The sequence below is a fragment of the Lytechinus variegatus genome, chromosome 2, assembly GCF_018143015.1.
Source record: "Lytechinus variegatus isolate NC3 chromosome 2, Lvar_3.0, whole genome shotgun sequence".
In the NCBI taxonomy this organism is placed as follows: Eukaryota; Metazoa; Echinodermata; class Echinoidea; order Temnopleuroida; family Toxopneustidae; genus Lytechinus; species Lytechinus variegatus.
The window spans coordinates 36,993,709-37,006,912 of record NC_054741.1 but is presented as its reverse complement, the minus strand read 5'-3'; the positions used below and the strand labels follow the sequence as shown (position 1 = coordinate 37,006,912).

Sequence of the window (13,204 nt, the reverse complement as noted above, 5' to 3'; positions counted from 1 at the left end):
ACACTCCTCAGGGAACCTCATCTCATCAATTGCATAATCACATTCAATTTAAATTTGAAATTAGATCTAAATATTTTCCAAAGATTATAATCATTTTCCATTTCAGTTGTCTCAAGAAATTATTCATTAAAGGTTGAGATTACCTTGAAAGAATGTTGACTTGAATTAATAGAGAACAAAATCAAGCAAGCATGATTTTTTTTCTCAAATTGGATTAATTTAATAGAAAAATAATATCTAATATTTTTGTTTAATTCTACACAATATTATATGCACAGCACGTTGATAATGTAATACAATTTGTTTTGTTCATCATATGAAGTACCAGTGCATGAAAAAGATCTTTATTTGATCATAATATGTAACAATAACTGATTTTTCATGCTCATGGAGCAGCAAAGTTATTTTACTGCATTACAAGAGAAGACATTTAAAGTGCATTTAATGATAAGTGAGTGTGTGGCATAATTTTCCTCATTTTAATCAATTCAACTTCTTTTTGAAGTGAACATGACCTTTCAACAGCAATTTGAAGAGATTAGATGTAGCAATATTTTTATCAAGCAGTTTTTCAGTTCTGAAACTTAGTTTCATTCTGGTGTTTTTTCTCTATTCATGCTAAGTAAACTATTGCCCCCCCCAAAAAAAAAACATGTACAGACCAGTGCAAAGTGGTGTCTCATGAAAAACATCCTAATATCCCATCAGAGGAATAGCCTGTTTGAGATTGTCAAACCTTTTATACAATATAATTCTTCCCTGATATTAAAGTCTAGTAATTTAGACTACAAATTGAAAATAGTTGATTAATACATATAAATAGGAATTCAATATCATTGATAAGTATTCTTGGCCCCTTGTTATTTATACTTTATGTTAATGATATGAAAAATTCATCTCATGTTCTCTCATTTATTCTCTTTGCTGATGATTCCAATATTTTCTATACACACCATGATCCACATGTACTTGTGAGCACTATGAATACAGAATTTAAAAAAGTAACAAACTGGATTAAAGCCAACAAATTGTCACTGAATCTGCAAAAAACTAATTATATGCTTTTTAGTCATTCATTGAAACATCTACCGCATCAAATACTTTTAGATAATACTGAAATCAAAGAAGTGCAAACAACAAAATTTTTAGGTCTTACTATTGATAACAAGCTTACGTGGAATGCTCATATCAACAATACTTGCAAAACTGTGTCAAGAAATATTGGAGTCATCAATAAGCTTAAATACGTTCTACCAGCACAGGCGCTATCCATGTTGTATTGTGCATTAATTCTACCATATCTTAATTATGGAATTCTGGCATGGGGTAATGCCTCTCAAACGAGACTAAATAAAGTCTTGCTACTTCAGAAAAAAGTACTGAGAATAATATGCAATATGTCCTTTAGAGCTCATACGGATGAATTGTTTCGTCAGAAACGTATCCTTAAAATCAATGACCTGTACCGCTTGCAACTATTCCAATTTATGTATCAGCTAGATAGAAATAGTTTACCTAATGTCCTACAAAAGAAATTTATGAGAAACAATACTTTACATTCATATAATACAAGACAATCAAATGACTATCACTTACCTAAAAGTAAAACAGTATTTTCTAGCAAAACTGTATTTTTCACAGGACCTGAAACTCTGGAATTCTCTGGACAGAGAAATGAAAGAGGCAGCTAATCTTATACGATTTAAATTACTCATCAAAAAATTTCTCCTGAATTCTTATTGATTCAATCTAATATTTGTGAACTTCATACTTATCCACGGTAGTATTGAATATTTTTTTAAGTCAATATTTAATTTTGTATATAGTGTAAATACATTTGTGTTACAGTGTTTATATCTATATAATTTTATAGAATTTTGCTGATTATTTTACTCTATTTGTATCATATTACTTTTGTATAAAGTTTTGATAGGGGGTCTACATTTTACAAGCTCTGCTTTTTAGTAGGCCCCTCCACTTTTTTCATTTCATTGCTACGTTTCAATCCTGCATATGTTATGCATTTTTTTCATTGTAAACATGATTACGAAATGTACTTTGATGATTGTGGAATATGAATATATCAATAAATAAATAAATAAATAAATAAAATAAATAAGTAAATATTGTCCAATGTTATTTGTATGAAGATTGTCAGTGAGTCCTGAGTACATTGTACTTAAATTGGTCGTGCAAGCAATGCATTGTTTTACATGTATTTAGGCCTATACATCTTCTGAGTACTTCCTGATCTGAACATTACAATAAAGCTCATTAGTTGCTAGGCTCCTGTCATTGTCAGGGACAACCAGAATAACCAACATTTACTTGAAGGCCTGCAAAAACTGTTGTACAGTGCAAAGTAGCGTCTCATGAAAATATATCCTTGTGTCTCAATCAGAGGAATAGCCTATTTGAAATTGTCAGTTTCTAAAGAGACCTTCATATAATTCTTACCTCGGTTCTGGAATACATACATGTAAGGGTGATGGGCGAATGACAGACAAAAATCGCCCCTTAGATTTGCAGAATGAAATGCCCCAATATTTACCACAAACAACATCCAAGAACATGGAGAAAATTAGCAGAGTAATGCTTCTACAGCATACATGTAATTGCCCATTGAACAAAAAAGTAGCCCCTTAATTGAAAGTAGCCCCCAAAGCTCAGCAATCACATCGCTGTGGCAAAAAATAGCCTTTAAAATTGTTATGGTCCTACCATGCCTCCGCTCAATATGAACTGAATAATTTTTTTTCATTTTATAATAGTGTAGCTTTTCCTTTTTTATTATTTGAGTATGGGGGTAATTCAGAAGCCCTCTGTACATCTATGCCTGTGTTTCTATTTGGTCTCTGTGATTTCATATTCAGATGTAGGCCTACTCTAGCTACTTTGAATTGAATTATATTGTGAATTTTTAGCTTCAAGATATCCCTCATGGATAAACTGAATTACTAATGTAATCAAACAAAGGTTATTCTTGACAACTTGAAAGCTTGCCAGACCTAGCAACAGCCAACATGTAATGCATGCAACCAGAAACCCAATCATTTCAGCTCATTTACAATTCATGTAAATGCAGTCTAAAGAGAGCTCATCATCAGGTCCTCATTGAAGAAATCTGCATCGATCTAATAAGAATCAGAATGGTTTGATGGAGTCTGAATACAAAATAGGAAGGAGACTATCGCTATCCCCGTGAGTGCTGTATTCATCATTTAACTGTGTAATGCTGTATCAACCCGATTTAAGGATATTTACGCTAAGGATGTCAAGGAAATAGGCTCATTTTACTTCATTTCCTTCTCCTTCAAAAGAGGAGCCTTCTGTGCCCCTACTCTGTGTATACCATGTGTTTCAGCTTGAAATCAGCTTGACTTTGACACTTCAATTGTGTTCACATCTAAAAGGAATCATTGGCCAAATTTTAATATTCCTCATGTTTAACCACAACTTGTGAAACTTCAAGTAGCAAGGCTTTAGAATTAAATCTTTGTTCATGTGTCGATGATCGATAGCTTTTTTTAAATTAGAGACTGACAGTTATACCCTATTGGCTGTAATAACGGAAGCAATTAAGTGGTGTTTCTGAGATTATTCTATACTTGCTGAATTACAAATGGGTAAGAATTTAGTCTTAGTTTCATTTGCGAATACACCAACGAAGAAAGAAGTGGGCAGGAGATTTCTTTCAGAATTGGTCATCCCAGACTGCCATTAATAAGCTTTGTTTACATCAGGGGGCTGTTTCATAAAGCTGTTCGTAAGTTGAGAGCGACTTGAAGAACGACTGGTGATCCTTTCTCACGCGCTTAACCTTCGCCAATGAATATACCATTTACCACAAGAAAGGATCACCAGTCATTCTTAAAGTCGCTCTTAACTTATGAACAGCTTTATGAAACGCCCACCGGACATGGTAGTATGAAGTACCTTAGTTTGTGTTATTGTCATGTGTGAAGTGAATAGAAGACGTGAGGATTCAACCTTGATATATCACCACTTTAAATACATAACAAACACTGCAACAACTCTGGTGTTGATTTAACACCAGCCCGGAATCTATATATGTCCACACCAGACAAGTATTGAAACAACACCAGTTTGGAACCAAACTGATGCTGTTTTAATACTAATTGGTGTTGTATAAACACCTATCTGGTGTTAGACCAAAAGGAAACTGGTGTTGTAAAACACTTCTCTGGTGTGGACATATAGATTCCGGGCTGGTGTTAAATCAACACCGGTGTTTTTGCAGTGTAATATGATTATTCTGTGGATGTTTATGATGGGAAATACCTGTATTGTTTACATGTTATTGCCTAGAGGTTCTTATAGCCCATCTACTGGTTTAACAAAGTTTCAGTTGATAAGTAGAATAAAATATTTAAGTCAGTAATTGATATTTTGAAATATTCAAAATAGAGAAAAGCTGAGAGTTGCCGGTAGTAGGTCTCAGTAGCAGGGATTCCAAATGAAAAGAAAGTTGACATTATATCATGTTCTTGAATTCAAGTGCCTAATTTCTCACACAATGGCAGTATTGACATAACAATAGTCATGACTGAATGCAAGCATTATGGGACAAATTGATTCTGAAAATAGAAGATATAGAATCATGCCTGTACTTTGTACTAGACTTGGACAATATTTGGGTCTTTGTTGAAAGCTAGAATTGGGATTGATATGATATTTATAATACTTTGGTGAGGATTACATGGGTAAAGGTAGCAAGAAACAAGGGTAAGAATGCCATAATTTTGAGGAAGTGAGATGTGTATGATAATTTTGTAATTTTGGTTTAATGTTGTTTGCCCATGAACATTCTTTCCGGCAATAAAAAAGGGATTTATAGAATGTCTGAAGTGCCCTCATCAATAGTCTTATTCTGTATTTTTTAATGTGAAGAGATCGTAATGACTAACATTATTTTTTTGTATTGGATTAATTTCAGAAATTCATTTTCTGTTTATGCTAACTAGCAAGATTGTGAAGATTTAAAAACATTTATTAGAGACTGGTTGTTGGTGGTTGAGTGTCACTTCTCAGGTTCTCTCAAAATCTTGTACATATAATTATGGAGGCCTGCAATGTATCTGACGGAAAATGTTTAACAAGTGAAAAAGAAATTAAAAAAATTGTTACTATTACATGGTACCCAATCTGGCCTATTAAGCCTTTTACCATTTGTCAAAATTTCAGTTAATAGGCTATATACTCATTCATTTGATATCCATAGTCTAACACCATTTAAAAATAAAAATTATTTGTTTAGGAATCAAATTTTTATTTGACAAAGTACAAAATGATAAGTAGAAAAAGTGGAATTAGACCATCTCAGCATTAGACTATATGAGAATTAGACTAAGAAACAAAGTGGATATTGAACCAAGTATAGTATTGACCAGGCAACATTTTAGACCAAAATAGCTCATGTGGTATTACGCAGTAAATTTCTTTTTACTATAGGGAAATTCCATAAAATGATCAACCTTTTTGTACCTCCTTCCCCCATTTTTTTCAAGTCTTCACTTCATGAACTGACCAAGTCAGGGTCATTTGAGAGTATTACAGACTGTTAAAAGAACAAGAAATCAGAGACAGAAAATTTCATGAAGGTCTCACATACATGGAGTCGGACGTACATATTTTATGGAATTGCCCTATGAAGTTATGAACCTTACAGTAGATGTTTAACAGCTTAAACCACCATGTTTAATGCATTGAAAATTAGATATTAAAAATTAAACTTTGTTGTTTAAGATTTTAAATGGACCCCTACGAAAAACAGCATCTGCTGATAGGGTGTTCCATCCCACGAGTGGTGAATGAATTTAAAAAAACAAAACAAAGAAACATCTTTTTCAACTGTTTAAACAACGTACTGTAAGGTTCATATAATAAACAGCATTGTGTAACACTTTTAAGCAACTGGTGTTTTACTGTGTAGTCTATTTGAGAAGTAAACCAAGTTAATGTTTTACAAATACTACAAAACACTGCATGAAGTTCAAGTGAGCTTAACTATCCCTTTTGATGACTGTATGGCTATGACATTCTGAAGGGGGATGGGTGCAGGAAGATGGGGCTTCCCCCTTAAAGAGCAACCAAGGGCACGAGAGGTCAAAGAGAGGATATTGATTGCCTTCCATTTCAGGCCCATTTTGATATTTTAAATACTCTGAGATAGTGGTTCCATTTATCATTTTCATTATCATTTTCAATTTTATTGTAATCATCATTATTGTTCTTTGTTTTGGGGTTAGGTATTGAGTTTGTTGATAATGAATTGATATTAACACTATGTTGCAGTCAGTGCTCTATATGATGAAAAACGTAATAGATTTCCATCATATTTTTAATCAGATGTTTGGCAACATGTTTCCATACTTCCACTTATAAATGCTCTTAATGACAAATATTTACAGTGTATGACTTTTCAATTTTTATTAAATTATTTGTTACTCTTCAACAAGTTATTTCCCTCATTTCATGCTTTAATTATGATCATATTATTTCCTCCTAATAAAATTTATTGCTTTTGATCCACTAGTAGCTTTTCCCAGTAAATCATATAAATTTTGGTTTTAATACATTAGAATGCAAATAATATGAATTATGGAGCTCTATGTCCCAAGTCCAAAAGGTTCCACCTTAACACATTCCATCAAATTTCTTATATTTTATTTTTGCTGCTCCTCACAGCGTAATGCCAATGGCATGGTAGACGGGACCAGCCAACTATGTGGCTATGTGATGCAAGATCGCTGTCTGTATGAGAAGATAGAAGATACATGTCGGGAGCATTACAGACTACCTCCACGCTTCGTAGAGGACCTGGTAGATCAGATTAGTGCTGAGACTAGCAATCAATGCAGGTATGGTCATTTCACACTGGGATAAATTGCTGGTATTTGGAAATTAATGCAAATATGACCATTGACCTCGTTCTCATCATGCTTTCTAAAACTAGTTTACTGGAAACCGCTTCAGGAAACCAGTTTGAAAGATCGCTTCGCTAGTGTTTCGATTTGATCACCCGAAAGTGGTTTTCAAAATCAATTTATTAAAGCTATCTCATTGCTATGGGAACGCTTTCAGTGGAGTAACAAGTTTCACGCAAAATTTGAAAACCGCAGCGAAGATTGCTTCCTGAAGAATGGTTGTGTTCTCATGCTAAAACCAGTTTAATGAGGCAAAGCGATCTTGAAAACTGCATCATGACATAGTTTTATGAACAGCATGAACATTCACATGATTAGAAAATACTGGTATAAAAAAAATATATAACCCAAGTAAGTTTTAATAATTATGTATGATGTTAACATCAATAGAAGTTTATATTAGAACCTTTTTTTGCATGCTTTTCTGAATGAATTATGAATGTTGATATTAGTATTGGGTTATGACAGCCACCCTAAAAATATATTAATTTTTGTTTGTATTTCATGGATCATTGCTGGACATTCATGTATAAAATTTTTAAATTGATTTACAACTCTACCATTGATTATAACTAGGTTGAAAAGGGTATTTTCATAGGCTATTGACCAAAATTACCATGGCAATTTTCATTTGTGACAGATAAAGAAATATTTGTTTCATTTTTTAGTATTATGCTGTGTTTTCGTTTATATTTGGGATTTTTGGGGATGGTTTAAAACCTGTTTCCCTGGATATGGGCATGAAGTCTTGGTCAATTTCTATATTGCATAAAAAGTCTGTATATGCAAGCCACATAGTTGCTATGGTTACCTCCCTTGTTATAGAGCTATATTTCTGAGAATGACATCAATTTAGCCGTGGGAGAGAGAAGCAAGATTGAAGATTATGGTTATTAAAGAAGGCTATGACTAATAAAACTAATTTTAAGTTGGTTTTGGTAAACTCTGAAAGTTTGTTTGTACTTTGATAGCAATCTTGAGTCACAACGTTGCCTTATACACATAATAAATGAAAGATGGACTTTAGAGCCAATTCAAAGCATTAAGTAGAACAAGTCCAACCCACAAAAATGTTGATTTGAATCAATAGAAAAAAATCAGACAAGCGCAATGCTGAAAATTTCATCAAAATCGGATATAAAATAAGAAAGTTATGACATTTCAAAGTTTTGCTTATTTTCAACAAAGTAGTTATATGAACGAGCCAGTTACATCCAAATGAGAGAGTCGTTGATGTCACCCACTCACTATTTCTTTTGTTTTTTATTGTTTGAATCATACAATATTTCGATTTTTATGAATTTGACGATTAGGATCTCCTTGCCTGAAGCACAAAATGTTAAAATAATGGAATTCCACATGTTCAGGGAGGAATGAAACTTCATTTCACATGACAATGACGAGAAAATTAAAATATTTCATATTTCATATAATAAAATACAAAAGAAATAGTGAGTGAGTGATGTCATCAACTCTCTCATTTGGATGTAACTGGCTCGTTCATTTGGATGTAACTGGCTCGTTCATATAACAATTTTGTTGAAAATAAGCTAAACTTTAAAATGCTATAACTTTCTTATTTTACATCCGATTTTGATGAAATTTTCAGTGTTATGCTTCTTGAATTTTTCTCTTTTTATTCAAATCAAGTTTTTGTTGGGGTGGACTTGTCCTTTAAATAGAAAAATAGAAACCACAAAAATTAGCATGAAACATGTAATGCTCAAGTTCCATCTGATATAATTTCTGATTTCTGATAAATTTTAGTGTAAATATTTGAAGATATTAAAATCAGCAATTTTAATCAGCCCATTAAGGGCCCTCAGCCTAACTGCTACCGGCATAGTTATAGTATTATTACAAGTACTCTGTTGCCCCAGAACTAACTTTTGTTTTCTTACAGCCTAAATTTTTGGTGATTATTTATAAATGTGAAACACTGGACTATCTTTGTAACATTTAGAACTAGCAAAACTTACTCATTTTCATTTGTTAATTAGTTTTTTTTTTTACAAAGGCCTTCCAATCATTCATTATTTAAATCTACTTATTATGTCATTAAATATGCAATTCCAATTCCAATGCTTGGGAAGTGGATATTACATAAAATAGAATCAGCTGAAAAAAAGATAGTGAGTTTTACCATTTGATATCAGAATTTTTATCTTTTTCATCTTTTTAACTAACTTGACTGTGTTTCATGACGTACATGTACTCCTTCATTTACTTGGCAGCGAATGCAAAACTTTGAAAACAAATAATCTGTAGATTCACCAGAAACAAATTCAGGTTTCAACTAGTCGACAGGCAGGGAAAAGAGGGGGTGGCACTGCCATGTTTTGTCTCCTTGAGCTGACTAATTTTCAATTTCCTGTTCTAAACAAAACTTGGATCATCATTTCACCTTTGGAAAGGTTACACAGAAAGCACAGAGGATTATCCAATCATGGATCAATGCATCCATGCTTTCTCATGTTGTGATAGTAATCACAGAATTGCAAAATATATTTGCTGTGTACCACCAAATACTTTATTTTATAGATTATTCGAGGATTTTTACCCTCTTGTAAAGAGGGTTTAGCATTGGATACCTGCTTTAATGTTATCAATGCGGTATAGCGAAAAACTACTACAACCAAAAATAGAAAATAAGTTTAATAAATACATGTATGCACACGACAGGGGCTGCAGAAACGGGGGGGGGGGGGGGGGGGGGGGGGGGGGGGGAGGAGCTGAAGCTCCCCCCCCCCTTTTTTTGAAAACCGTGTACAAAAACGTAAAAAAAATTACCATATGATTGTGATATTTTACATGGTCAGCCCCCCCCCACCACTTTTGGCTCAGCTTGCCCCCCTTTGAAAACCGTTCCGTGGCCCCTGCACAATTAGTCTGCTATGCAAACCCTATAATCAAATTAAAGGGTCTGAATTGGCAGCCTGCAATGAATTATGTACTGAATGTTCCTCTAGCTCAGGAAATTGAAACAGCCAGTACATGTATTGTGTGCAAAAACTCACTGGTTGATCAAAGTTTCAATCAGGGTCTGTATCTGCAGACTAGCACACAATAGAGTCACAGCAAGTTCAGTTTTAATAGTAAACTTCATACAAGTTGACATGCACAACTTTACTTGTCGAGTTGCCTTGTTTGGAATTTGGTATGTGTTAGAGGGAAGGGGAGGGAGAGTGGGCTTAGATAGTCCTATTTTCAATGGAGCATCTGAAAGCTCCTTTCCCAATTTAAGAACGTCACATGTGATCTGATTTGATAAAATTTGATTTACCTAGCTGTCAGGGTAGGTTGTGTGTCAACTTAAGAAGGGTAATATGATTGGTAATTCATTCACTGGGTTTTTAGGGGGTATCTTAACACCACTCCCCCATTTTCCATTTATTTTTCATTATTTTCTTCAATGAATTTAGTAAGCCACAACTTCCATGTGTTTAAAGTAGGCTTTTAAAGGTTACAACATTGATGTTTACTCTGATATTGTCTGAAATTCCTGGTTTTGCAAACAGTAAGGGTTGAATTGCCATAACTCTGCCAGCTTTAATTATCAACTACAATTATCAGGGAACCTCTTGAGGTGAAAGCTCATAAAATCTAAAAACTCCTCAGTCTCTACCTTGATTTCATTTCTCCTCTACAGTGAAGCTAACCTGGCCATGGCATCCTTCATATCAGATTCCATCTTGGATGAAATTATTGAACAACTCTCAACTGTGGAAGCTGAGCTGGTAAATTTTTGGCCTTGTTTCTTGATTTTTGAGGACATTAATTTCATTTCAATGTTATGTGTTTTTTTTTACATTGCCGTAGATCGTGACAAAGTTCAAATGTGTTATGATGAAGGAGAAGAACAAAATAAAAGAGAACAAGACAAAAGGAAAATTGGGAGGAAAAAAAGAGAAAAAGGACAAATTAGAAGAAAAGAAATTACAATACTTCCTGTACATTTCATATGTGAGAAGATATGCTCACCCCCCCCCAAAAAAAAAAACCAACAACACAAAGTAAATAATGTTGTTCCCAACATGTGACTTATTGATCGTGATTTCAATCATTCATAACCCTCTTAATTTTTTTTTATTTACATTCCATTATTTCTAAGTTTGATTTTTTTCTTCTTGTATTGAAACCAAATTTATGTAGCCTGAAGCACTAAATTAGGTAGCAATTAACAGTACCTATAATCACACTGAACACTTTTGTCCCCCCCCCCCCCCCCCCTTGCAGTCTGATGAACTCAAGAAATTCCGAGATGAGGTCGCCAACGGGACGACGGTCCGGCAGGTAGAGAGCATCTTTGAAGATTCGAGAGAGGAGGAAGAGGAGGAAGAAGATGACAGTAAAGAGGAGCAGGAGGAGGAGAACGATGAAGAAAAGACAGAGGAGGGACAGGTTCAAAATGAGGAGAAGGAGAACGTAGAGATAAAAATTGAGGATGAAGGGTCAGCTGATGGAAGTGACACCAACGAGGTAGCTCTTCAGAACGGTGGAACCGAGGTATCAAAAACAGATGATGACGCAGGGGCAAGCAGTGGAGGACAGGCTTTGCCTGTAGCAAGTCTACCACAAATGGTAAATTCTTAGAACGATGGTTATGGTGATGATGATGGTGGTGGTAGTGATGATGATGATGATGAGATTGATAAGGAGAAGGAGGAAGATGGTGATGAGGAGGAGGAGGGGGAGAAGGAGGATAATGATGATGAGGAGGAGATGGTGATGATGATGATGATAAGAGATTATTGTGGTTATGACTGTATTTCCTGCATTGTGACCAATGTGAATTCAATGTATATACATGTAAATGTGGACCTTGATCGCCATATTTTCTCATTGTGTTTTTCCCCTAACAGACCAAGAAACAGAATATACGAGTCCAGAGAGCCAAAAGCGTTAAACGACCTGTTTCTGAATTACCAAGTAAGTGTCAGAGTTGCGATATTTTAAATCACTATACCTTGTAGTATTTTGAATTATTCACATAATCAGTGCAATTTATTATGATGTCAGGTAAGAACTACTCTTCCATTTGCCAATTTAAGATTTACATGTATATTTTTTGTCTCGCCTGCATAGCAGAGCTCCCGAGACCCCATTAATTAAGAGATGAAGTATTTATTCTAAATGTGCCAACGTTGCTAATACTGGTTCTTTTACTCCAGCTGTATACGAAAAGTGCCGCACCTGTTACAGCTATTTGATAGAAATGGAATCAATGAATTTATTTTTATTTTGCTTCCTTTTAAAAAATGCTTATTTTGGAATTGTTTTGGGGCTATCTTGCAAATAGCTGCCCTAAAAATCATTCGACAGGGGTTCAAAATGACCACCCCCCCATTTGGTTTAGAGTTAAAGTTTTAGATCTGCTCACTATAGTTAAATAAAAAGCCTCAATGAGACTTGTTTATTGGGGAGATGGGATTGGGGAGGACATTGCATATCCAGTGGTCATTCACAGAATTTTGTCTCGTCCCTTTCTAGCTGGAATCCCTGTGATACCGATAGATATAGAGGAGGATAAACCAGAAGAAAGGCCAAGTCTCAGTCCTCTACCAGATGTACAATTACCAGACCTTCCAGATCCTAATCAGTCAGCAAAAGAAGAGACGGACTCATCCAAGAGTTTCTCGACACCAAGGAGCAAACCCAAACCAAGCCTACTGAAACCTCCTTCAAAGTCACCAGGTTCCACCCCCAAGCTCGTAGAATTTGAAAGTGTGTCGAACCAGGCAGCGGCCCCTCTTCGAGATGTTCGAGCAGATCGTCCGAGGGTTAGCCGTGCGATGAGACCGGCCCGTGCCCGACCTGCCCCGCGTCCATCCGATCAAAACCCTGAGGGGATAATTGAAGAGGAGGATGATCTTTCAAAAATGTGGAGCTCACCTACTGTTCCAGGGTTTGAAACTCAAGAAAGCCCATCATCAAGCCCATCAGGATCTCAGACTAGTCTGTAAGTCATGAAATAACAGTCAAACCTTGGTACAAAGACCAACCAAGGAAGAAAATTAACCTTAGATAAAATGGGCTTCATGTTTTTCAGACCTTGGCCACTGATTGTGTGACCCCCCCCACCAGCATATGTTGGTCTGAAATAGCGCAGTTAAGACGGTTAAATATGATATGAACTATGATGCTCAAAAGGTTGGATTTTTGTGTAATTTGGAATTATTGCACCTTGAAAATTATGCAATTGTCAATTGAAATATGCTGTTTATTAATACTTTCTAAGAGTTTACTTCAGATGGTGT

The 13,204-nt window shown here is 34.9% G+C and overlaps 1 protein-coding gene across 4 annotated transcripts in view; it reads left to right on the top strand.

Moving 5' to 3' along the window:
* The window catches only part of LOC121408003 (F-actin-uncapping protein LRRC16A-like), a 97,190-nt gene that overhangs the window by 70,282 nt on the left and 13,704 nt on the right, over positions 1 to 13,204 (top strand). For all 4 annotated transcript variants that reach the window (XM_041599302.1, XM_041599301.1, XM_041599298.1 and 1 more), the window contains 5 exons: positions 6,709 to 6,881; positions 10,597 to 10,684; positions 11,184 to 11,528; positions 11,810 to 11,876; positions 12,438 to 12,906. In XM_041599302.1, the coding sequence (XP_041455236.1) occupies positions 6,709 to 6,881; positions 10,597 to 10,684; positions 11,184 to 11,528; positions 11,810 to 11,876; positions 12,438 to 12,906 (1,142 nt within the window). The remainder of the gene's footprint in view (positions 1 to 6,708; positions 6,882 to 10,596; positions 10,685 to 11,183; positions 11,529 to 11,809; positions 11,877 to 12,437; positions 12,907 to 13,204) is intronic.